We start from the raw sequence: 25,950 nt of genomic DNA on the forward strand, positions 1-25,950 counted from the left end.
AGTTTAAACAGCAACCCTCCATAGCAGATTGGTTTGTGAGATGTTTAGGGCAGATTATTAAAGTGACGATCAGGAGAATGCACAATCCTGAGATGTTGGTTTTCTCAGGCAGAGTAGACCAGTGACTTCCAAGGCCACTAATCCTCTGCACCATTGTTTACAGGTCGTCTGTTGCGGGCCAATCAGATCATTTTCAACTGGGATCGTCTGGCATCATGGATCAACCTGACAGAAGAGTGGCCTTACAGAACATCGTGGATCATCCTCTTTTTGGAAGAGTCTGACGGAGTGTCTGACCAGATGTCTCTGAAGACCATCTATGAGAGGTACACACACACACACACACACACACACACACACACACACACACACACACACACACACACACACACACACACACGCACACCCTCTTTAGTTGCTTTTCTGATCTGTCTTCTGTTCTGTTTTCTGTCTGTACAGGCTTGTTCAATACACCACCTTTCTTTGTTTTATTCTTTTTACCTTCCTTTATTGTCTTTCCATCACTTTCATTCTAACTTGGGGCATGACATTAGCAGAATGAGGCGACCTGTTACATAAGATAAAATGGAACTTATGTATGATGAGTTTAGCGTTGTCGGTAAACCGCTAAACCCCTGCAGAGTTGCTCCTGTGTCCTGAACTTTCTGAGGAGACCGAAAAGCCAAAACAGAATTTAAGAGCTGGAGTCAATGAATAATCACATTTCTTGATGTTTTGTCTTTGAAATACTGAAATAATTACCTTTGACCAGCAGGTGGCAGTAGAGGATTTTTGTTTTCTGTGCAAGCTCCATTAGTCCACAGTCACTGCCAATGGCTTTGAGTGCCACATTAATTGGCAACTGACAGACATATTTTGTAATTGATCACAATGCACTTGTTTTGTGTCTCTGTGTGTGTATACAGTATGACTGTCCATGTCTTTGTATGTGTGTGGTCACGGATGCTTTAAGGCGTGCTCACCGCAGACAAGAGGAGGAGACCAACTCAGGCCGAGTCTCTGGGTTTGGGTGCTGCTGTGCATCAGTCGATGGCCTTTAAAGGTTGCACTCTGTCACAATACACTAGTGCCTACGACTCCTGCGGCAGGGAAGCGTCACAGGCAGTTACTGTCAGCCAGTCAGCCAGCTAGATTCAGCAGACAACCCTGCCTCCCTATCTCCAAGGCAAACCACTGCCTCATTAGACCAGGTTTTTGTGGTTTGGTTTTCAGAGGACAAAAGGCAATACCTTCCATTTTTTTATATGGCAGTGAAGTGTTTCATGGGACGTGTACAGTATGAGGGGCGGACAGAATATGAGGTATTAGATGAAGCATCTTAGTCAGAAGGCTGTAACTGATTATTTTCCTGGATATGACGATCTCTGCCTTTTATTATTGTTAATTTATGTGGAAAAAATATGTCACCACACTTCTCTGTTGTATATCTTTATCATGTTTGAGTATAGTGGACATCCTAAACAAAATGCTCTCACTTTTGCCATAATTATTGTGGAAAATGAAACTGTGAGATATAATTATAGACTAGTATAGCCATAACATTCTGCAGTGTTTCTACATCTCACTAAAGGCCTGGTTTCAAGGGCCTTCACCACAGCATTGCATTGTGCTTACACTGCTCGTTAGACTTAATATAGGCATCATCTTGTTTTTGACCAACGGCTCTGTCTTCCTTCATCTTCCTCCTCACTGGGTGCCTTTCCAAATGGCTGCTCTGTTCTGCAGTGGCCGTCGGAGAAGCGGCCTTAATGATGATGACAGGAAGCCTGAAACAGGCTAAACACAACGCCTTGCCTAGAGGCCTTATCTCTTGCACTAATCTCCCGCTGATAAGACTCAAGCCTCTGTCTGTGTATCTTTTTATGTCCCTCTGCTCCTTTCTTCCCCTTCTTTATGATCTTGGGCTCTTTAGTCCCTGTTTTGTTCTGAATGAGATATTCTGTCTTTTTCCCATAGCGATGGATGAACACTTGACTGGCCTCTCAGAACCTCAGGCTCCTTCTCCCAACTCTGCTTGAAATGGATAGCTACTTGTCTTTGCTCTCCTTTTTAGCAGTGCATATGAATACGCACACACATATCTCTTCTTATTTGGTAGCTTAAATTTAACCAGTAAACCATTTCCTGTAACTTTAGTTAGCATCTTTTTTTTGTTTCATTCTGTTACTGCAACACCAACGTGGTTCAGACCTCATGTCCGTGCTTTGTTTGTGTTTTAATATGAATACATGGGACGACTTGTTGTGCTCAACCATTTTTACACCGCAGAGCTGCACATCCCCTGAGCATTACTAAGTGAATATATTAGTGGTGAAGTGAACGTGGGGGTGAGTCAGCCCCTTATAGGTCAACTGTCGCCCTGCATCTCAGTCACAAAGCAGCATGCTCTTCCTCTCCTTTACTAAGGCTTACTACTGCTCAGTAGGCCACAGTACACAGGACATTAGAAATATTATATTTTGTAAACCATAGTCTAGTTAAATCATACAATTAAGGTGGGTCTAAAACGATATTTTCAGTTTCCATCCCCATCTTTCTAAATGTAAAAATAAAATTCAGGTTTGCCTGTGGTCCTTTGAATTTTTGCTCAGTGTCAAGAGATGGTCTCAGTTTAGACTTTATGCCCTACCTAGCCTACTAAATTGAAAACAAATTGACCCATACACTACTAAATCATGGTAAAATATAGCATGAGTTACATAGAGTGCCTCTTAGTGATGAAGGTGACAACTACTCTCTATGGCATGTACCTGAACTCCTGGAAAAGAGAGAAAAAATAGAAACACTCGCCCACCTTCCCTCATATCTCACACAAACACACATGCTTTTAAAACAGCTAAAAGCCATTTTTAGCAACTTGCCTGGCAATAACAGGTTCCATGAAGGGCTGTGAAGTGTCATTGTAGGACAAGGCGTGAAGAGAAATGTGTAGCGCTAATTCCCGTAGCGGGAGTGGGGCCGGTACAGCCTTCCTAATCTGATGGAGAATGTGTAATCGGTTAATAACCTTACACACACAGAAGAGTGTAGCTAAAATGTTTGTCTCACTAGTTCTGCAGGGAAAACTACAAATTACACCGCGAGCAGTGAGCCAGCGTTGCGGTCTGCCCAGCCCAGTGAAGCGGAACAGAAAACAAAACAAAAAATGTTTTGGACCGACCCTCATATTTGTCGCTGTCAAATTAACAGTCTAACTCTGTGTTTTGAATGTTGTTTTTTTTTTATCACTAGCAAATTCAATTTGGAGCCTGCAGCCTTGTGACTATCATTTTCAGCTGTATCATTTCTTCCATCTTAGTATCTTAAGTCTCTTCTTAGGAGTCAGTTGTTCCTTGTTTAGCTGCCATTAGAGACTTAACGACTATAGCTAACCTAGCTCTCTCCTGCTTCATGGTTATTGCTTTAAAGCAGCCCTGCCATTTCCAAGGACTCTTAACGGGCTTCTGTATGTTTATTTCCTTGATGTTGTTTAGACGCATTACATTACAGAAAAGCTTCCACTAAATAGCTAAATGTAGAGTGATTCCAACTAAGGGACTGAGCAAGAACAGTAGTAGTTCAAGGTAGTCTTCCTGGGGGCCGTTGTGTGTGTTGATGTTTTGTGAATTCAATAACAACCACAATTCAGTTCAGTTCAGTTCAGTCACTTTATTATCCCAAATGGGAATCTTGATATGCAGTCAGGAGTGAAAGATAAAAAAGAAACACATTCAAGCAACATACAAATAGAGGCAACAATAGAAGATATGAGTACAAAAAAGGTTTCCTGTATGCAATACACACAACACAATTTATCACCACTGGAACAATCTCTAAAAACAAAACAAAAAAGTACTACATTACATGTGCAAATTAAGCTGAGTTATTGCACATGGGACAACAGAGTTTTTACTCCTGTTGGTCTTGAACTGAGGTACTCTAAATCTGCGACCTGAGGGGAGTATTAAAAACTCAGAGTGAAGGGGGTGGTTTGTGCAGTCTAATATAGACCGGGCCTTGCGAAGTACTTGCTGGTCAAAGATAACCATCACCTTGCCAGCCACCTTAACAATATGGCTGAGGTGGTTTTTGTCCCTGATGTTCAGGTTACCGTACCAAGCAATCATGGCAAAAGTAAGAATTGATTCAATAAAAGATTTATAAAATAAGGACATCATTTTCCTATCTACATTAAAAGTGTTTAACTTCCTAAGGAAGTACAAACATTGCAGTCCCTTCTTACAGACCGTATCACAATTCACATCAAACGTCAGGTTTTTATCTATGACGGTTCCCAGATACTTGTACTGTTCCACAAATTCAGTTTCACTTCCCTTAATGAAAGTCTTAAATGGTGGGAGAGATACTTTCCTAAAATCAATGACCGTATCCTTGGTTTTTGTGGCATTTAATTGGAGAAAGGCCTCATCACACAATTGGACAAACTCATCCACCACTGGCCCATGTCCGTGTCATCAGCAAACTTCAGAATGTGCCTGTCCCCATGCTGGTTTCTACAGTCATTTCTGTTTTCTAATATTTTATAGGATGAATAATCCACTAACTGAGAAGAAGAATTAGCAGATTAATTGATAATGAATAGAATTGTTATTTGCAGCCCTAGTGACATGTTAGGCAAGACGTACTGTAGGACAGAAAGCTCTGAAAATCAATCACACAGACTAGCATGGAAGTATACGTCAATCCAAGATCAGGGGACATGATCATCAGCTCCTATAGCTATGGAAACACCTTCATGGGCTTTTAAAGGACTGTTCATGCAGTCTGTAGGCAACAGTGTCAGTCAGTGTCTCTAATTATTAGTTTTACATTTTTTGACCGTGGTAATTTGTTTGAAAGTGAAATAGATCTGTGTTTTGTTTGAGGGGTTAACATGTTTGGACCTAATGATGTATGGGGGCGGGTTCAGTCGGCCCCTCAGAGAGTTTATTCCTGGATGCCCAGATCCCATTTTCAGCAGTAGAAAAAAAAAAGTGTCACTGGTCCACTGAGCAGGTTCCTGCACTGCTCTGACATCTGGTGCCCTGTCTGTGCCAGGATGCCCCCGCCGCACTCAGGAGTGTGTTTCTGGCGCTGCACCTGAATCCTCTGTTCATTACACACACCCACACATACATACACACAAACTATTGCATATAGACACACTTACTGTACATACACGCATTTACGCTGTAACTGAAACAAGCACACATACAAACTATTTGCCACTACAAGCATTTGCGATTGCACACACCTCAGATCACACATAAAGCTAGTGTTTGTGGTACACATGCAACACACACAAACACCTCTCATTCCAGTGCAAGAGCATATGTCACCCCCAAATCCTCTGAGAATCAGTGTAATTAATCAGACCCTGAGATGCAGGCTGCATTCAGCACACCTATGCACACACACACACGCAGTGCAGGAGGCAGAGAAATTGTTGTCAGGTAACATTGTAGTGTTTGGAAGTAAATGTAATGTAAATGGACTGTTCTGCTAGTCTCAACGACTACTCAAAGCGCTTTAACATTGTACAGGAACCATTCACCATTCACACACATTCATACACTGTGGCCGAGGCTGCCGTACAAGGTGCCACCTGCTCATCAGAGAATCGGTCACACACATTTACGCGCAGCATCGGGGGCAACTCGGGGTTCAGTGTCTTGCCCAAGGACACTCGACATGGGACTGCAGGGCCAAGGATCGAACCACCACCTTCCGATTGGCAGGCAACCGCTCTACCACTGAGCCACAGCCGCCCCCTGTGAAGTGCTGTTCATTGCATTGTCACTGTGTTTGCCATTATTTGTATGTAAAACAAATCTACAAATCTTGATGTCACAGCTTATGAAAACTATTTATACTATTTCTCTCTTCCCTTCATCCTGTCTTACTCTCTGTTTTGTTGTTCTGACCCTACATTTATCAACCAAACAATCCCCCCTCAGAGAAGTGGCTAGAGCCAGCTACTTCAAAACTTTTGTTTTCTTACTTTTTTTCACTAATCGCACTCTGAATGAATGACACATAGCCAGGCAATTCAGTCTTAATTAGAGAGGCTCTTATCCCAAGTACTGAAACATTAAGATGACACTCTTCATTCAGGATTACTTTAATTGGCACAATTATTGTAATTTGGTTGCAATTATGTGCCTGGATAAAAGTGCTGTTCCAAAGCTCATGCGGGTGATTCCCTTTATGTGGAATCCTTTAATAAGCTCCGGCCGCCAAAAAGAAGGCGAGATCCTATTCTTTTCTCATGATGAATACTTTTGAACTTTTCCTGCCCTCAAATGAAAAGTCTTTATTCTTTGCAACGCGATCTATTGTTCATGTGAATACCGTCGTATTTGTGACACTTTCTGTCATCTCGATGCACGGCAAATGCTCAAAACCCCTAATTTTTTCCCCCTCTCTGTGTCCTCTTCTGAGGGAGCCCATTGTGCCTGTGCTAACTCCCTCCAGGAGGTTTCTCTGTGAAAGATGGAGTAAAACTGGTAATGCCATCGCTCATTGCGCTGCCATTTGCCGAGAGGCCTGAAAACGTGTGTGAATCTGTAAAGGCCGGTGTGAAACCACCTATGTCCCAATAGAGTTCTGGCTCCATCACTGATAGGACACCAGCATTGATTCTACACACCAGTGTGCAGACAAACCCCTGAGTGACAAGTATACAGATAACGACAGAGACAAAAAAAGGAAGTATGGTAGGTGTGAGATAAAGATGGAAAACAGAGATGGTTGGTATTAGATAAGAAAGAGCATTAAGAGAGACAGAGTGAGAAGAAAAGAGAGTCCGGTCTCAGGAGGTAAAATGGGATAAAATAATTAGTGTGTGAATACTCTGAAGGATCCGACCAGATACTAGCAGGATTACTGCGACGAGTTTGTCATTGGTGTGTTTGTGTCTCCGATGTATTCAAAGCCTCAGGTGATGCTTCTGCTCCAAGTGAGGTAGTCCAGGTGGTGGACACACACAGATTCATGCATATGTCCCCTGGGTTCCACATGACTGTTTATACAGTAAAACTGGTCCTCTGCTGGTTCCATGTGAGTGTGTGTTTGTGTCGGCCCGGCTAGCATTGTCGTTCCTCCATCCCTCAGGTGTTTGGCGGTAGTGACTCAGACATGAATCAGCCACAGCTAGCTCCACCACCACTCAACCCCCGCTGAGCTGCTCGAAATGTAGAAAAAACAAACAAAAACATTGCAGCCGATGCATTGTGCACAGGTGACACAGGAGGAGGAGGAGGAGGTGTGTGTGTGTGTGTGTGTGTGTGTGTGTGTGTGTGTGTGTGTGTGTGTGTGTGTGTGTGTGTGTGTGTGTGTGTGTGTGTGTGTGTGTGTGTGTGTGTGTGTGTGTGTGTGTGTGTGTGTGTGTGTGTGTGTGTGTGTGTGCGTGCGTGCGTGCGTGCGTGCGTGCGTGCGCGTGCGTGCGTGCGTGCGTGCGTGCGTGCGCAAAGTGAGTTTTTGATTGTGTGCGTGTGTGTGTGCGCGTGTGCGCGCAAGGTGTGTATTTGTGTGTAGAGGCTACCACGTGAGGACGGAAAGAACGTCATGCAGCATTCTTTGTTAGAAAATCCTCAAAGCCCTTTTCATTTCTGCCTGTAAGCCGAGGTTGAAGGATTAGTCTAATTGGTCTGAAACAAGAGAACTGCTCTGTTCCCTTTTTTTGTGCAAAGCATAAAGAATCATTTCAAATGCAATAAAAGCCTCCACTACACCTCTGTCTGGCCTCTGCTGTTTAGTCATAGAGACGTCCATCAGTGACCACAAGGTCGAATTAACATTTAAGTGTGACACTGAGATGGATGGAAAGGAGGGCTAAGAAGCAGACAACTGCCTGATATTCTGGTATTTCTGTGGTGTCGAGCATTATCGGTGATATTTCCCCCGCTCTGCTGTCTCTTTGTGCCGGAACTGTGGAAGGTGGGGGGCTGATTATAAATAGCAGCGCAGGGTTGCAAGAGGGTCAGCGCTGACCTTTAAGTGGACAACGAGATTTGCCACTCAGCCGCCGCAGGAGCCACGGGCACACTTGATAGTTACACATACACACACACACACACACACACACACACACACACACATTTGGCCCTTAACTAACGTTCACATCCTGGCCCTTCAAAAGTCAATGGAGGTCAGGCCCTTTGTAGGGTGTGTGTGTGTGTGTGTGTGTGTGTGTGTGTGTGTGTGTGTGTGTGTGTGTGTGTGTGTGTGTGTGTGTGTGTGTGTGTGTGTGTGTGTGTGTGTGTGTGTGTGTGTGTGTGTGTGTGTGTGTAGAAACCACACTGAAATAGCAAAGAACGACTAGGCGAGCAAGCATGCCCAAAGAGGGCCATTTAAAGATTGAGCCTATCCAGCCTATATTCAGAGGGATCACAAGTGTCCTTTTCTTCCCAATCTTTGCTTTCAAAGCAGCTTTTAATTTGGCATGTGATCATGCTTCCAACCACTTTACAGCTCAAGGATTTATTTATCAGATTTGTCTGCTGAGGTCTCTCTCGAGCAATGTGCTTCAGAAAGTTCTTAATAATCAGGCAAGGCTTTTCCTCACGGCAGCAAACTCAGACACAAATCGCAGTAGGGAAGCTTTTTGTAATAATCAGTTTTACTATATAACATACTCTCTCTGTCTAGCTCTTTCTCTTACATTCTCTCACATGCGCTCCTAGACATTCTTTTATCCCTCGCTCATCTTATTTCTCTCTTCCCTGAGTATCCCAAGCTTTATTTGTCACATTCATCCCTCACTATGGATTTTATCTGCAGACTTATTCCAGATGTATTCTGATCCTATCTGCTGCAGAAGAGCACATTTGTCTTTACTTTTGCCGTCCACCCCACTTAACTTAATATCATACTGCCTATCAACTGACCATTTCAGCTATCAAACAACCAAATGCACTGATATGAAGTTCGTGGTGCAATTAGTGTCACAATGACCGAACTTTACCATGGCCCTAAGATGCTCCAAACTCTCCTCTGTCAGCAAGCTGAGGTTTTGCTATTTGTCAGGAATGAGGCCTTAGTTACTCAGAGTGGAGAGTTCAGTTAAGGTTTTTGGGGTCTGGAACAAGGAGGCTTCGTTTGAGCGCTACACATGAGTTTAATCAGCATTTCAGGGAACCACTGAGTCCTGAGCCCGTCTGAAAAGAAAGTCAGCTTGCTCCTAAGCAGTTTGGTTTTTATCAGCCTGGTGTGTTTCCCATTAGCCTGCTTGTCTCTGTGGTTTGCTTTGGGATGCACAGGTCCAGTTTAGAACAAGAGAATTTCAATTATTGGACTAAACTTTGCCACGAATGTATATGGAAAGCAGACGCTGCCACAAGTTGTGTGTTGGCACTGCCAAGACAAGGAAGCAAGAAAGGGAGAAAGTTAGAATCAGAGAGGCAAGCAGAGACGGAGGGTGTCCACATTACTTGAAGCATTTGATTCAAATCAAGGAAATACTTCTGGATTTTAAGGAGACAAAGAACATGGCGTCATCTAAAGTGAAACCATATTTTGCTCTCCCCCTCTGCCTCTGGGGTGGTGGAGGCTTTGGCAGCTTCAACCGTAACAATAACCTCTCTCAGCATTGCTGCTGCAAGTCCACGCGCCAGCTTGCTGGTCTATCAGCCTGTCCACTGTTTTCCCAGAGAGGGCCCCGCTGGGTTCATCCACACGCTTGGCAGACACTGTGCCAGCGACTCTGACCAGGAGAAGAATGTGCCGGACCCAGGCCTGGTTAACTTCTTCACCCACACACTGTTGTACTGGTCACACAGTGTCTGACATCGGAACCCTTGAGCTTCTCAAACACAATGTGCACAGGCGTTTGTCTGTTCTGCAGGCATCTCTCTCTGTCTTTGGGCCCCTTTATGGAAATGTTTGGCAGCAAGACCACCTCTTTGTGGCGTGTGTGCGCATGTCGCCCATAAGCACAGAGGGCAGCTGTAAAGCAAAGTCAAGTGGCACATTCATACATTCAGCGCCCAAATAGCGGATGGAAGGGATAGAGAGATGAATTCTGCTCATTCCTGTCAGCTGCAGCGTGTGGGAGGTTGAGAGGAGAAGAAAGGCTACGCTCCAGTCAGCTTTGGGACCTATTAGCATTTGGATAAGCTCAGAAAGCTCCCAGTGGCCACGCCACACAGAGATTGGTTGGGCCTAAGCGCCTGCGCGGCCGCAGCTATAAGCTGGGTCCTGTCAATGGACCCATTGTGCCGGAACGACTGCCGGGCTACCCGACAGCCTTTATCACACTCATCCCTGGTCTGATGAAAGTAGCACGCCGGTTTCTTTGGCGCTCCAACCCGAGCATCCATCTTGTCATTTGGCAACTGATTGCTGATAAGAATGGCTTTGTTCATTTTGTCTGTATCGTCTGTTCACTGTGAGGATGACTAAGTCTAAAGGGATTTGTGTCAATTGCTTAATGCTAAGGGCAACAACTCAAAGGATGCAAAGGATGTCATTTAAACCTCATTGACAAACTGCTGTTATCGTTCAATCGGTACTGTCGTTCTGCTGAAATCACTCTAATGGCTCATCATCATATGTCCGTTCATCTGTATTCCAGTAATTCTCTTTCTTCCTTTCTTTTTGCTTTTCCATAATTCTCCTTATCAATCATCTGTTGATGGTTGGTGCTCTCTGATCTTTACCAATGATCTTACAGGGCCAGTGTTCAAGTGTGAGCACCACGTTGTGTCTCTGGCCAGCCACTCCAGCAGACATGTCTGTCCAGTCAGCTGGGAACCTCAGGAATGGACCTCTTTCTCTCTCACTCTCCCCTTTTTTTCTTTCCATTTGTCTGGGTGTAACTCAGTGATGGATGTCCTTGATTTATTCTTCGCACCAGCTCCCGGTTGTCTTTGGAAGATGCAGCTGTTTGTGCTACTGCATGTTGCACGACAGCAGGCCAGAGCAAACACGCAGGTCAGCAAGATATATGCGATTGTAGCTCACTTCTTGGATGCCATTGTTGTTGGGCCATTTGTATGGAGGGCATGTCTCCTTTCCAAAGGTACTCTGATAATAAAGCAAGATGGATGAGTTCTTGAAGTATGTAGAATAAAATAAATGTATGATATAAATAATCTGAAGTAGCCAAAATCACCACAACTAGATTAGTCAATTTTCATTATTATTGTCCATTCTCAGTTCTCATTTTTCATGGCACACCATTGAGTTAGATGGTCCTATAAAAAGACTCAAGATTCATTACAAGATCTTTGGAGGGTGTTCTCTTTATAGCAAAAGGAAGTGCCCTGTGTGTGTGTGTGTGTGTGTGTGTGTGTGTGTGTGTGTGTGTGTGTGTGTGTGTGTGTGTGTGTGTGTGTGTGTGTGTGTGTGTGTGTGTGTGTGTGTGTGTGTGTGTGTGTGTGTGTGTGTGTGTGTGTGTGTGTGAGTCACTGGCTCCTGTTGGTCTGTGTCTGCAGACCCACAAATAAACAGCAGTAAGCCAGCTGGAAATGGGGAACAGCACAAGCTTCTCTCAGTCTGTATATGGGTTAATACAGTTCATGGGAAAAAGAACCAAACACCCACACATACTGTACTGTACATGTGTTTGCACATGCGCACCAACACACTCACTCTTCACCTCACTCACTCATCCACCCTTCATCTGTGCCTTTGAATTTCCCCATCCCCACTGCCCAGGTGGATGTGGTGGACATTACGCAGTTGTTTTTTGTCGATGTTGTTTGAAACAGCCATCGGTGCCGTTCACGAGTTACTGTTCGTGTGTGTGTGTATGCAGGTAACATCTGTGCCTTCAGAGTCCCACTCATCCTCCCCAGCAGAGGTCACATGAGCGGGGGTTCATTTGTGTGCCAACATGGAGCTTCCTTGACCTCTTGGGTCTTGTTAAAGGTTCGAATGGAAGAAAGACTGAGAGGGCTTTGTCCACTGGAGCCCAGCTGGGCCTCTGTGTCCTCCCTGCTCACAGCCTATTCTCTCTTCTTTCAGTCTATGTGTGTCTGTACTGGCAATTGGGTGGGGACAGTGGGGTTGGGGGTGACCACCTGGGCTGGTCTGCTGAGAAGTGAATTTCTGCAGGAGGATCAAACAGGGTTGGGGAGATGTGTATGAATGAAGCACAGATGCAAAAATATAGATTTAGTGTCAAAAATGTATTTATATTTATAATGTGCTTTTTTGCCACTTAAAAATGTATAGGTCAATCCCTGTATTTTTTACATTCGTTTAGAGACATCCTGTAACCACAAGGTCACAGGTTCTAGCCCTGGAACAGCAGATGTGTCCATCACCAGCCATCTGTCCTGTCAAAATGTCCTTGACCAGAGGACTGGACCCCTACCTGTTCACTCACTGTATGCAGTCTGGATAAGAGTATCAGCTAAAAGCCTAAAATGGAAATGATGTAACTCATAACTGAGTGCAGCGTGGTTCTGCAGTCTTGTTTTGTCCACCATCACTGAGGTATGAGAGCCTCACTGGATTGGGCAGACAGGAAACATTTCGGCCAGTTTGTTAACTGGATTAGTTGATCTGATTGTTTGGATTATTAGCTAACAGTGTGCTGTGCTGAACCCTCGCCAGATGCTGACCTCACACTGACTTAGCTAGCGTGCTGCAGCGATGGTACTAATCATCCAATCAAGTCACAGAAAGGCCAGCCTGTGCTCACTCTCAAAAACAGATCAGGCCCAGGGAAAAACCCAACTCATCTGACCGTGTTTAGCAGAGCATACCAGTACACAGACTGGGTGTATGTATGGGGGAGGAGGGGGAGTTTGGGTTAAACTGGAAGGAGGGAAGGTTAAGTACGATGCAGGGAGAGAAAAGTATCCACTGAGAAAAAGATGGAAGGGTTCAAATGAGAAATGGAAGCAGAGATGAAAAAATGTCTGCTCTCTGCTGGAGTCTCCCTATTCATCTGATAAGAGCGTCACATTCTGGTGATGAATGGCCAGTTTCATAAATCACTCCTGAGTTTCATATTTTCATGTCTGAATGATGGGATTAACAAGATGTAATGATTGCTCTGGGTTGTTGGTGTTTGCTTTTCTTGTAGCCTCTGCCACATGTTACGCTGTCCTTGATTAAATTGATATCTTTTTTATCCGTATTCATGTTCAGAATTCATCTTTTCAGATATGATGTTGCCACTTCTGAACTACTGGTTTAAGCTTTAGTTTATATTGTATGGTGCCAGAGTATTTGTGCAGTTCTTTAATCAGTTTAAACTGAACACCGTCTATAAATTGTTTTAATCTGACATTCTTGATAAAATACAATGTTGTTTTTTCTGCAGAACAATCTCCAAACATGGTGTTTACTTAGAGTCTGTGATAACAAACATGTTAACTCTAGCAGTGCATCATGACGCGCTTCCGTCTGCTGCTTGCTAAATTACCCTGATTGTCATCTTCTCAGGTTTCCTCCTCTGCTGAGAAAAGATAACATCCCTCACTCTATCTGTCCTCAAACATCCCCCCTTTCACTATCTTGTCTTCTCTAAATCCAGTTATCTCTCTGCTCTCATGATGATGATGACCGTTGCATATCTCTTCCATCTTAACAGTACTGCTTGCTATTTCCTCTTTTTCCGTCAGAATGTGATGCTTTGAGCTAGCAGTCAGAATTAAGTGTAAACTGACATGTTGACATATTTGTATAAATGTCAATAAGACGGAGTGTATTGTCTTTTATAAGCATTTGCTTTCCACAGAAAAGAGTTGTCAAATTTAAATAATCATAATTATTATTATGATGACCGGATCTAGAAAAGCATCATTACATAAACTCCTGCTAAAAAAAACTTTTCTTTTTCTGATTCCTCTGAAGAATCTCCAAGAACATCCCCACCACTAAGGATGTGGAACCGCTGCTGGAGATCGATGGAGACATCCGCAGCTTTGAGGTCTTCCTGTCCTCCAGGACCCCCGTTCTCGCTGCCAGAGATGTGGATATGTTCCTGCCCTGCACCGTCAACCTGGACCCCAAACTCCGAGAGATCATAGCAGGTTCATACATACTCAGTATTTGTACAGATGGGTGAAAACATGAAGGAAAAAACAGCATAAAATGTCTTAGTAAGGTTTGGGCAGCCAGAGCAGCTTCAGTGCACCTTGATAGATTTTACAAGTATCCAGGGCTCCGCTGTAGGGATTAACATTCTTCCGAAAAATATTCCCTCATTTGGTTCTTTGATGATGGTGTTGGACTGTGCCGAATAATACATAAAAATGTGTTTTATTTGGTTGAGATCTGGTGACTGCAAAGACCACAGTATATTTAGCATGGTTTATTCCGACCTTAGACACAGCAATTAGACAAAAAAAAACCTTAATACAAGTTTCAACTCTATTGTTTTTCCCAAAGCTTTCAACCACATCTCATGGCCTTCCTTAATGAAGAGATTTGGCTGAATTGTCATGGATATGATTTTGTCGCTATCATGTGACAACAAAAAACAACTAAACCATCTCCGTGACAACAACAATAAGTTGGACCTAAGAATGACCTATCTTCAGTATGGAAGTCATAGCCATTTTTATTTACTTTTAGCTTCATTGTTCATTTATCCTTACAGATCGACTTTTACTAAGTCCAATAAGTATAGAATTGTTAAGCTTAAAATCTTTAACATACCCTCTTTCCATGTAAATCAACAGGGGTACATTAAAAAACAGCTCTAATTCAAAACTGAGGCATGCCGTTCTTCTAAAAAAGACTGACGTTTTCCATTGTGTAACATCTGATGGCTATTTTTAGAAACCGTTAAGATCCCACTAATTAAAAATCTTAACATGCGGTGAAAACAGATAGATATTAACTTGTATTTCTTTTGTTTATTCAAAAAAAACATTTAAGTGAAGAACTAATTCTTTTGTCTAAGTTTTTTTGGGTTAGCTAAAGATGACATTGTTCTCACGCTTTTAATTTGCCATCATGTTGAGGAGTTTGCGCATATACTGTTTGTGTTTGTTTTTTGTGTGCTAGAGAGAACAAGGTTAATTGTACAGTTTTGTCTAAAGTACATAAAAGGGTTGAATATACAATAGCATGGAGAAACAAAGAAGTGTCTTCTATGTGATGTGTTGAATTCAGTGCCAGCTCATTTGGCAGTTACATTACTCATAACATTGCAGCAGGGTCTGCTCTAAAATCGGCCACTGCAGGGGCTCTCAGAAACCCACAGCTCGCTTCTCATTTCCAAACAATCAAATGTCGAGCAGGTTTCCACTACAACACTGTGGGATCAGGACAATATTTTCACTCGCTGTCACCAATCGGCCTCCACTGCTGCACCAAATCTCACAGTTCGCAGTTAAAGTGACGTAATAGTGCATCAGTATTAAACCGTAAGCCAGAGCGGTACTTTTGCTACCGTACGTCAGCGTCCATACAGCCTAATACAGGAGTGTCAATGACGCCTAGTGTGAAACTGCTGCATCATAGTGTTATGAGACCACAGAAAACACTCACACACACAAAGTCTGTTCCATTGAGCTACAGTTGAGTCATGGGGGCACAGCTGACCAAGCTCTACAACCAGACGTCCAGTCTGTAAGTCCAGTGCTCCTGTCTCAAAAGTGGGTAGGTGTTTATATGTATCCATGGAACGTGTTTATTTGTGTGTGTGTGTGCTCAAAAGTGTGTGGGTGTTTTCACCTTCAGGCGTGTCCCCAGGGAGCAAAAGGTGACCAATGCTTTTACCCAGTTATCCTACTCTCTCCACTCCCTCCGTGGCTAGTCGGTACTTGGTGCCCGGTGTCCTGTGGCCAGTCAGTGGGCAGTGCTCTCAGTGATACCCGCCCATTAGCCTGACTCACATCATAAGGCCCCCATTGTGTTCTCAGGCTGGATTGGGTCTCACTCAGCGTGTCATTCAGCAGCCACTTGTATAACCAGGAGACATTCTGGTGCCTGCTTCTGTGTCTGGTTCTTACTTTCTTGCCAGCCACACAGAGCCACTCTGTTCTGTCTCCGGGCTTATTTAACTTTAATTTGGGAAGTTTTACCAAAGCTCCTTCCTCTGCGCTGACTCTACTCCTCTCAAAGTCAAATTGATTTATGCAAGAACAATTGTACTAACAAAGTACTTAGACGATAGTGTCTATAAGTTCACATGGTCTGCTTTGTTTACATGGGTGAATTGATTTGTCAGGGACAGCAAGGGCCTCCATGTGCCAGAATCATCACGTGGCTGGCATATCATTAGGAAAAGACAGAATATCAGCCCGCCTGCTGATTTGTGAACAAGTAATATAAATCAAAGTGAGAATGAAATTCACAGTTGACTGTTGTTGTAATCGTAACGTCTCTGTTTGTTTTCTCTCCAGCGTTTAGTTTGATTGTCTTCTGTTTTGGATAAGGAGAACATGTTCAGGAACAACCTTCTCGTTGTATTCTCTACAGTGCTTCGAGAAACCGTTGCTGTCGTCTATGTAAATTGTTTGATATGTTTTTTTCTTTGTGGATTCACTACTGTCTATACTCTCTTGAAGATGATGAAATAAAGCTAAATTATTGATGCGTGGGTGGATCTGAAGGGTCTTTATAGTCATAGCCAAGATTTGATCATCAGCATCGCAGATAAACTCTCCCTCTCTTGTTCTTTTTCCCCCCGGCTCTGTCCTCTCTTAGATGTGCGGGCGGCCAGGGAGCAGATGCACATGGGAGGAGTGACCTATCCCACGCTGCCCCTGCAAGACGCGGTACCACGTCCCCAGTCAGGTTATGGCCAGCACTTGGCCGCCTGCTCCCCGGCGGGCTCCTTCACCGGATCCCTGCCTCCTCAGCCTCACAGTGCTTACTTCAGTGGGATGACTGGCCCTCAGCACCCCTTCTACAACCGGGTGAGACAGGAAAGGGACTTATGTTTGGATAATCAGTCCTCCTTCTACTTTTTAGAAACCATCAAGTGTCCACATTAATGTAGGAAAAGCCCATGTGAGAAAATGATCATGATAATCTAAAAATAAACAAAGTAAATAAAATTGGAATCGCTGGCCACTATCTAACAGCGACAGAAGGAACAGTTCCTTCCACCTGAGTGACACCCACTGATCCCCCAAAACCACACACAACCACACTGTTTTTAAAAAGGCCCTTTCTGAGTTTAGCTGCTCAGTCCTCTTAACATTATCATTATGTAGCATTTCATTGACCCACTTGGCAGTTACACCTGAATAAATTGTGCAGTAAACAGGTATTTGAATGTACCATATGACCATGTTTTTAAATAACCCACACCTCACTTTACTGAGAAAGAATGAGCAAGTTAACATTAGTGTATTTTCCCTGCAGCATTTGTGTTTACATGTGCCTGACCTCCCTCATATGATTTTCATTTTATTTTAACCTCCTGTCCTCTCCCCATCCTCTTCTCCACATTCCTTCCTTTCCCCTCATAGCCTTATTTCCCCCATCATGTGTATCAACAGCCACGGCCTTACTCCCACCATTACCCCTCATCCTCGTGCCCCTCCATTAAACCTAAGGACAACACCATTGGAGGACTTGTAAGTAAATAAGTAGTGCTAGATCCATCTGACGTGTGCCTCTTATCTCACACTAGATAATTACATCTGCAGATGTACTAATTGTAGTAGTATTTATAATATGCAGCAACATTGTTTCTGTGGTTGAAAGTTTAAATTATTAGTAGTGCTCTCATGGCTCTCTTGTCTCCTGTTATTTTCTTTTTAGCAGTTGCTCAATGTTTCTTAACAGTACCCATTAAGGGAGATCTTGTTCCATTTTTATCATTCTTTATATAACTATAATTAAACTTACAAAGCAAGACTTAGGTTTAGGATATAGTGCTATTGTTGCAATAATATTAATATGCTATCAGGTCCATTGTATCGACGTGCAGCAAGCGCCTCTTTCCTCCTTCCTCAGTGTGATGTCATATGTTTTACTTTTACATTTCACCTCCTGATGATGTTAATATCACCCCATTTGCCTCTGTGCCCAGCCATTGTCCAGCTCTTGATGCTGTTGGTATTTCTCAGTTTGTGAGCCCAGGGTGAAGCAGTGAAAGGTTATTCCATAAATTGAGTGGTAATGAACTCAACCTTTCTCTCTATACAATCTTGTCTCCATTCTGTGCCCATGTCAGGATGTTATTGCAGAGGATGCCAGAGAAGGCCTCCCCTCCTGTCCCTCTGATCCTAGCCTGGTAACATTTAGTTATAGCTGTGGAGCACTACCGATATGCAAATATGCAACCAGTCCTAAATTGTCTGCCTGTTGACAAACCTCATTTGTCATTTCTTCTGTTGCATGTGTAAAACGCACGCCTATATGTTTGACAGACAACTTACTTTGTTGCTGTGGTTTAAAAAAAACTGAGAGAACAAATATAGACTGGCACACTCGCTGCTTGCTGCAGAATGCTTACATTAAATGTCTGGTGCGACTACGACCGACCTCTAAGCGCCAAGAGTGTTTCATTTTGTCACATGCAGCATAAGTAAATATGTTATGCTGAATGAAGTTCACTCTGGTGTTGGCATAGTTAGCCGTTCCCATTATCTTACAAATGGAAATAAAAGTGTTTTGGTAATCCACTTCAGGAATGCATGGAGTTGCACTGACAAGAACTGAATCTCTACACCCAGATATTCCCACATTTTAAGAGATATCAGCCACTATTGGAACAATTTGATGATAACACTACTCAGGAGATTTCTGCTCCACAAAGCCACTTATCAGGGCGCTGCCAGGAAGCATTTAAAGGAGCTGTTTGAAAGATTTAAATATAGATTACTGTGTAATGTTCCTTCCGTTCTCTGTCTGTATTTTTGTGTCTTTTACATTTTTTGCTTCAATCCTACTCCTTTTCTTTAAACCATTGCTGTCTTTAATTTTTCCAGCCTTTTTTGTTCCGCTTATCTTCCCTTACGCTTTTGTTTCCTTTTCTCTCAAGTATACATTTCTGTAGTTTCAACCCATTCTGGCTTTTATATTAACATTAGCCCATCTTATCCCCTTTTTGGTTCACACTTGATCTCTTTGTGTAGTGTTCACATGTGCCTGTATTTCTGCAAATCTGTCAATGTGGATGTGTGTGTGTGTGTGTGTGTGTGTGTGTGTGTGTGTGTGTGTGTGTGTGTGTGTGTGTGTGTGTGTGTGTGTGTGTGTGTGTGTGTGTGTGTGCACACTCACTCATTTGTGTGAGTCTTTGGATATGTAAGCGGGGCGAGCCCAGTGTAATTGCTTGGCTGATATAAGTGTGAGTATGGATTGCTTGGGCTGCCGGGATTATCATCAGAGCAACTGTTGGGGCTGGCGACACCACACACACACACACACACACACACACACACACGCACACACACACACACACACACACACACACAGACACTGACAATGAGCCCAGCGCTGGTAGAGCTTATCTCCTTACCAAGACGCTTCCTCCCTCACAGAGCTCTGTTTCCTCTTCCCCATCCTTCTGCCCAGCCCTGAGCTCAGCCCAGCTGTAATTACAGTCTTATCATACACACACACTGGGAGGGTTCACACAAACACACCCGCAGACATTTACGCTTTCGCTCACGTTCTTAGAACACACGCTTGCAGTCTAAATCGAGGAGTCATATTCAAGGCCTTCCCTGAATTGAAACTTCTGCTTTTTGAGAGTGAGAGATGTTTCATTTTCTTTCTGGTTCTTTCTCTCTGTTTCTGTTTCTCTCTCTGTCTCGTCCGCAATCCCTCCTGTAGGCGAAGATTATGACCACAAAAGCCTGCTGACTCCAGCGAAAACAGAATCTCTGTGTGTAATAATTCTACTTCCAGTAGCCTCTTCTTTTCCAGTCTAACATGCGGCTGCCGTCTCCTCTCCTGCTGCGAGACAGATAAATGTCTGTCTGCTCTGTTGTCAATGTCTCTCCTGTCCCCTGATGAGTTCAACATGTGTGCTAGTGTCTTTCTGTTTGTCTTTTCTGTCTTAATTTCTGCCTCTGCACCCCTCCCCCCCTTTTTTTTTTTTTTTACAGGTACAGTCATACCGTTAATAATGACTGTGTGTATATTTGTCTGACTATATGTTCGTCTGCTTCTTTTTGTCTCCTTATCAAGCATTTAAAGTCGCTGCCTTACAAATTAAAGCAGGTATACCTTTGGTTTCATGGCTACTTTCATCTCCACATTCATCTCACACTCATTTCTAATACACTGGTTCAATACTAGCAAGCATGCTCTAGAAAGATATTAGAAGCTCATCACTTGGAAGTAAATGCAGAACACAACCTCACGTGTATTAGTTCAGTAGATTCACTAACATAGTTTCATTCTAAAGTAAATCCTCTACCTTGTGGACATTAACAGTAGCTTAACTCCCTGAGTGCCAGTCTTCATACTCCTGCCCACCAATACAGAAAGTTGGTGGTTAGTATTGTGTACTGTATTGTGTGTGCTGTTTTTTGTTTGTTTGTCCAACAACCACTCACAGTCCAACTAAGCTCTGCTCTTCTCTCCCTCGAAACCAGAAACAAAGCAGGGGAGCTTAGTCTGAAGCCATGTCTTAATGGTGTTAATAGCCGAGAGAGAGAGAGCAAAGATGACGAGAGAGGTAGTAGGAGGGAGAAGAGAAACAGAGGCAGGAGGCTGAGAGGGAAGGAATGTGAGAGAGGAAGGAAAGGAGGGAGGGATGGACGGACGGACAAGTGAGGGCTCATAAAAACAAGCAGAACCAGAGGGAGAGGGGTGAGTGAAGAAATGGAGGAGGGTGGATGGTTTAGTTTTTGTGCCAGCGGGTGACATGTTTGCTATCTGTGAGGCCTTAGACAGCATCAACAGGCCACCGGCATTAGTCACATCAAGCCTCGTAGCTGTTTGGCGGCCGCCACTTCAGTGTGCTTCGGCTTAACAGCAACTCGCAGACTTACAGACTCCATCCCTTAAGTGTTGTGCGCTCGCTCTACGTGCTTGTATATACACTGAGAAAAAGAATAAGAGCAGGTAACATTGTATTTGGATAGGTTGGCAGCTTTGCTTACTTTTACACTTACACTGTGACTGATAGAGAATAACTGTGTGGGATTGTGGTTTTGCACCTCTGTGTTCCTCACAGTAACAGGCCTGCACGTCTCTTTGCCAGGGATTGTTGCTCATTTTGCCCTAATCATGTGTTAGGAGTGATGAGTTGGTCTAACTGAGTGGTGCGTGAGTTTGCCCCGGTAACCTTAACTCACAAAAACAATGAATGAGCTGTTTATATTCTAATTGTGTGTGTGTGTGTGTGTGTGTGTGTGTGTGTGTGTGTGTGTGTGTGTGTGTGTGTGTGTGTGTGTGTGTGTGTGTGTGTGTGTGTGTGTGTGTGTGTGTGTGTGTGTGTGTGTGTGTGTGTGTGTGTGTGTGTGTGTGTGTGTGTGTGTGTGTGTGTGTGTAGGTCTCTCCTGCGGTCCTGCTTGGCTCTATGAACACAGAGGCAGTGTGTGAGCGTCTCAGACAGATAGATGGAATTGACTCTAGCATGCTGCCTCAGTACACCGCCACCATCAAGAAGGTACGTCGGTCAATATCAATCAAAATTGGATCTAATTTCTGATACTTTCTCAGATACCTAGTGTATGTTTTCTTTTCATACTCATCGTGTGGCTTCTTTTCCTCAGGCAGTTCCTTCTACGCTGCCTCCCTAGTTTGATTGTTTGTTTGTTTTTTGGCCCGCTGCAACTTTGCACATGTGAATAAAGTTCAGTGGACAAACCAGTCAGTCCCTTCCCTGTCCACTGCAGGCTAATATAAATGGTCGAGTGCTGTCTCAATGCAACCTGGACGAGCTGAAGAAAGAGATGGAGATGAACTTTGGCGACTGGCAGCTCTTCAGGGGAATGGTGAGACTAACTTTCTCTTCTGGGGAGTCTTGACTTTCCTCACGGTCTTGTTTAATATTGTTGCTATGGGCATTAATACAATTTTATAAATAGGATCCATGTTTTGTTTGTTGTTTCATATCAAAAGAAGTGGGCCATCGGTAGACATAATTAATAAAGCAAGCATCAGTCCACCAACAACGATCGCTAATGACTCCTTCATCACTCTAGAGTCCTGAAATAGATTTATAATTGCATACATTCTCGTCCCTCTGTGATACTTTGCAGACACTGAGCACTGCCAGGGCCCTCCTGTTGATATATGTCAGCTCTTGTTTATTCCAAAAGAACCAAGACAGCATCTCGTAAAACGACATCTTGTGCTGCACTGAGACATTGGGATGGAGATTTTATAATCCGTATTACGAGAAACTAGACAGTCAGCCAGGAGTCCAGTCGGCTGAGCCGGGGCTGAAATCACTTACACATGTAGCCGGCTCCACTTCATCGGATGTCTGTCTGTGCCCCTAATACCAAACCAGAGCCCTGGATTGGTCGTGTTTTACCGGAGATCCAGTGCAGAGCTCTTGTAGGAGCAGCTGGAAAGAGCAGTGGCCTTACAGCTCTGTGCACTAACCAGTGTTGTGTTGCCAGGACGCAGCCAGCACAGACATCTGGTTCAAGATGGCTGACTGATATGTGGATGAAGGGAAGTTTTGTCGAGGAGGAGTGGACAGCTGAATAGCTCTTCTTAAGCAGCAGCTCACTCTCACGAGCACATGTTTTTGTTGTTGCTGTCTAACATACTTGTTTTGTATGTCACATGTGGTCTGTGTGTCCAGACTCCTGAAACAAAAAAGTAAAATGACGCGTCGATCTGAAATAGTGAATTGTAATGTCTCTCCCAGGTGATGGATCAACGGCATGCTGAAAGCCAGGCGCTGCTTCAAGATGAGTCCCGAGCTGCTAGCGAGCAGGGCAGCAGCGTGCACCACGGGGAGCCCAGCAGGCGCTCTGGGGGGGTCCAGCATGAAGCGGCGGCCTTCAGCCTCAACCTCAGCTTCGAAGAGCTCAGCGGAGTGGGGCTGGAGGAACCTCCGAGACACAGCAACAACTCCCACTGGCCGGTCAGTCTTCCTGTCAGGAGCTTAGTGTGAATGTACCGCCACAGAAAATGGGATCAGACAGACGCTGTGTGTATGCATGTGGATGCACATAATACCCACCCATATAAACGGGCAAAGAGATAAGCGCCATTAAAGTTGCTGGTGTAAGCATACGTGTGAGCATGTAACACTCGCAAATGCACCCCAAACTGTCACATGGCCACAAGTCCTCTGCACCAAGCCAGTATGTTGGTGACCTCACTGGTTTCACATTAATGTGGTTTTGAGTGAGAACTGAGCATGGAGGAAGCTTATGGTGCTCTTGAACATTGCAGAATTAAAAATACCCACACACACTGCAGTGCACCAAAAGGTGTCAAGGGGCCCCGTTTGTTATTTTTCACATTCCCTATTCCTAATTTGCAAAATCTCTGAGACACGAGAAAACACTCACACGTAGACAGCTGGCTCTGCTGCTATTTTATATGATCTGACTTTGAAATCGTTTTCAAATTCAAATCATCCAACACCGAAAACACACCACAGCTTTCATTGCCACTCCGTCTGCGACCCCTGCCATTAACTTTTTCACTGTATCCAAATTTAATGTTCTGAATGTTTCATTGGTTTTTAATGTAATTACAGCATATTGAAGTGCCGCATTTTTATATTTATTATATTCAGGTGTCAATTCAGGGTCTCAGCCCATAACCATACAGCAGTCTCACTCCTTATTTACTTTTAAAATAAATGTATTCCTCAACAAACTCACGTGGATGTTTGCACACCGATCCAACTTTTTCTCGTTTTGTCAGGTGGTGAATCTCCACACCTCAAGCATGTCCAGCCTCAACTCTCAGGAATCCTCTAATGACATCTGCAAGCTGACAGACAAGCAGCAGGCTGAGTATCACGATGCCTACAGGGAGTACATCTCTCAGATGGCCCAGCTGGAGATGTCCGGCGGTGGAGGAAAGAGGCCCGTACAGCCCCACCCTGGACAATTCCTCCAGGCTGCCAGCTCAGAGGACAAAGGGGTGGGTGGACAGTCACAAGTACACTGTTGAGTTTTTGCCATCACATCACTGACGGCATAAATAGTGTAGAAGCTCCCGCTGTCAGATTACAGTGTGGTAACTGTTGTCATTAACTTGTGTAGACATAGTTTCTTAACCAGCATGTTTTGTCTTGCTTAAACTTGTGTTTTTAAATGTTGTATTCCTCTGGCTTGTGCAACGGCAAAAGTCTTATTCTGGGCTGGGAAAGGGGAGATCACTGCTTCTTGCGTTTCTTAATTATTGGCTTATAGTCTTTGCTTCTCTTGGCACATAAAGGAGAGACAGGAATCCCCTCCTCAGAGGCCTCTTGGCCAATAGCATAAGATACTGTATTTATTCATGTTCTTCTCATTGAATGTGATTGCCTCTCCTCAGGCCAAAGAAGGAGCTGACCAAGACAGCCGCAAGTCCTTCACCAAGAGAGGCTCCAAGACGAGCGATGTCACGGACTTCCCCTCAGGGACCGATGCCCAGCCTCTAGACCCCATCAGTGAAGAGGATGAGAAGCTGGACCACGGCACATCGTCTAGGACTCCAGGCACTAGGAAGAAGGGAGCCGGGTCATTGTACCACAAGCTGCCCAGCGACGAAGACTCTGGCCCAGAAGAAGCGGACAACACCACACCTCTCCTCCACCAAGAAGCTAGAGCTCTGTTCTCCCACTGCGGCTCCCAGCCCACTGGGCTGCTGACCAAGCCTGGCTACCTCAGCGAAATCCTCCTGGATAAGAAGGACTCGTCCGACTCAGGGATGCGCTCCAGCGACAGCTCCTCGGACCGCTCTCTGGAGGAGGCCGAAGGAGACGGCGAGAGAGAAGCACTGAAGCCCAGCCTGATCGAGCTGGAGCTGGAGGGCCTGGTGAAGAAGAGAGGCCTCCTCCCCAGCAGCCTGAGCGGCCTGCAGGACGCGGCGGTGGCCCGCATGTCCATCTGCTCCGAGGCTCCGTCCGAAGCCAGCCTAATGGCCAGCAGCCCAGACGACGTGTGGCCGTCCGGCGGGGTCAGCAACCTCAACTGCAGCGCCAGCAACAGCACCCTTAACAACAACTCAAACAGCCCTGACGACACCACCAACACCAACACCAACACCAACAACAGTCATCGGCAGCCGGCTAACATCACAGGCACGGCGTCCACTACCTCCTCCTCCGGCATCGACGTCTCGCCAGCTGTCATCATCATCACCCCCGGCAGCAGCAGCAGCAGCAGCACTGACAACACCACAACCGCCGCCATCCACAACCACAACCTTCGCACCATCAGCCTGGGAGATGAGAGGGAGAGTGTCCTCTGACAAGCTGATCGTTATTCCGACAAGGGTCACGTAGACTGTTGTTCTCGATGTTGTTGCTGACATTATTAGACTGTCGGTGTTGTGACATGTTTCAAAGAATTAGAATAGATATGTGTTCTACTGTTAGAAAAGGAAATGTGGGGAGTGTTGCTGTGAATCAAGAGTAGTGCATTCAAAAGCTTTAATTAGTTGGTTAGTTAAAAAAAATCAAAAAAAAAAATCACCTTTTATCAAAGCAATTACAAATCTAAAGACATTCATAATTACGATTGGAATTTGTACCAGACATGCTTCATTCTGGTCAAATTGGGATTGCTTTAGCTGTCCCATGCGTTTGGATAACTTATGTTTGATATATCTTTGTTGTGTGAATGTGGTGCTGTTATCAAAATAGTGTGTTTCTAGTGATCAAATGTTACATGTTGTGGACACGTGTTACAGAAAAATAAGTGTTTTTCAAAAACAAATGTAGTCACGACTGAAAAAGGTCCGTGTCACTGAGGACTTTTGTCTCAGACGTGTTTTGCGTGGCGCTGTTGTGTGGTAGTTAGACGATTTCAAATAGATAGTGTAGACAGAGGTGCAGTGTGTCGTGTTGGCAGTTTCTGTGTTAGAAGAAGTGCATGCACAAGTCTCCAAAGGGCTGATTGTCCGTTCCAAAGTTCATTGTGAAATGGTGTTCTGTGAATCAATAAACATTCT

The 25,950-nt window shown here is 44.3% G+C and overlaps 1 protein-coding gene across 3 annotated transcripts in view; it reads left to right on the forward strand.

The window, feature by feature from the left end:
- kidins220a (kinase D-interacting substrate 220a) overlaps positions 1-25,455 on the forward strand; it is a 47,791-nt gene extending 22,336 nt beyond the window's left edge. Inside the window, exons 23-32 of one of the 3 annotated variants that reach the window (XM_028566606.1) lie at positions 164-326; positions 13,810-13,988; positions 16,615-16,826; positions 17,385-17,492; positions 18,095-18,154; positions 21,368-21,484; positions 21,714-21,812; positions 22,700-22,918; positions 23,713-23,934; positions 24,331-25,455. In XM_028566606.1, coding sequence (XP_028422407.1) covers positions 164-326; positions 13,810-13,988; positions 16,615-16,826; positions 17,385-17,492; positions 18,095-18,154; positions 21,368-21,484; positions 21,714-21,812; positions 22,700-22,918; positions 23,713-23,934; positions 24,331-25,248 — 2,297 coding nt within the window. In that variant the 3' untranslated portion in view covers positions 25,249-25,455. Of the gene's footprint in view, positions 1-163; positions 327-13,809; positions 13,989-16,614; positions 16,827-17,384; positions 17,493-18,094; positions 18,155-20,055; positions 20,089-21,367; positions 21,485-21,713; positions 21,813-22,699; positions 22,919-23,712; positions 23,935-24,330 lie in introns of all 3 variants that reach the window. The other 2 variants (XM_028566607.1, XM_028566608.1) reach the window with 2 other exon arrangements.
- Positions 25,456-25,950: the final 495 nt, after the last annotated feature.

Source organism: Perca flavescens, chromosome 20 (assembly GCF_004354835.1).
Source record: "Perca flavescens isolate YP-PL-M2 chromosome 20, PFLA_1.0, whole genome shotgun sequence".
Taxonomy (NCBI): Eukaryota; Metazoa; Chordata; class Actinopteri; order Perciformes; family Percidae; genus Perca; species Perca flavescens.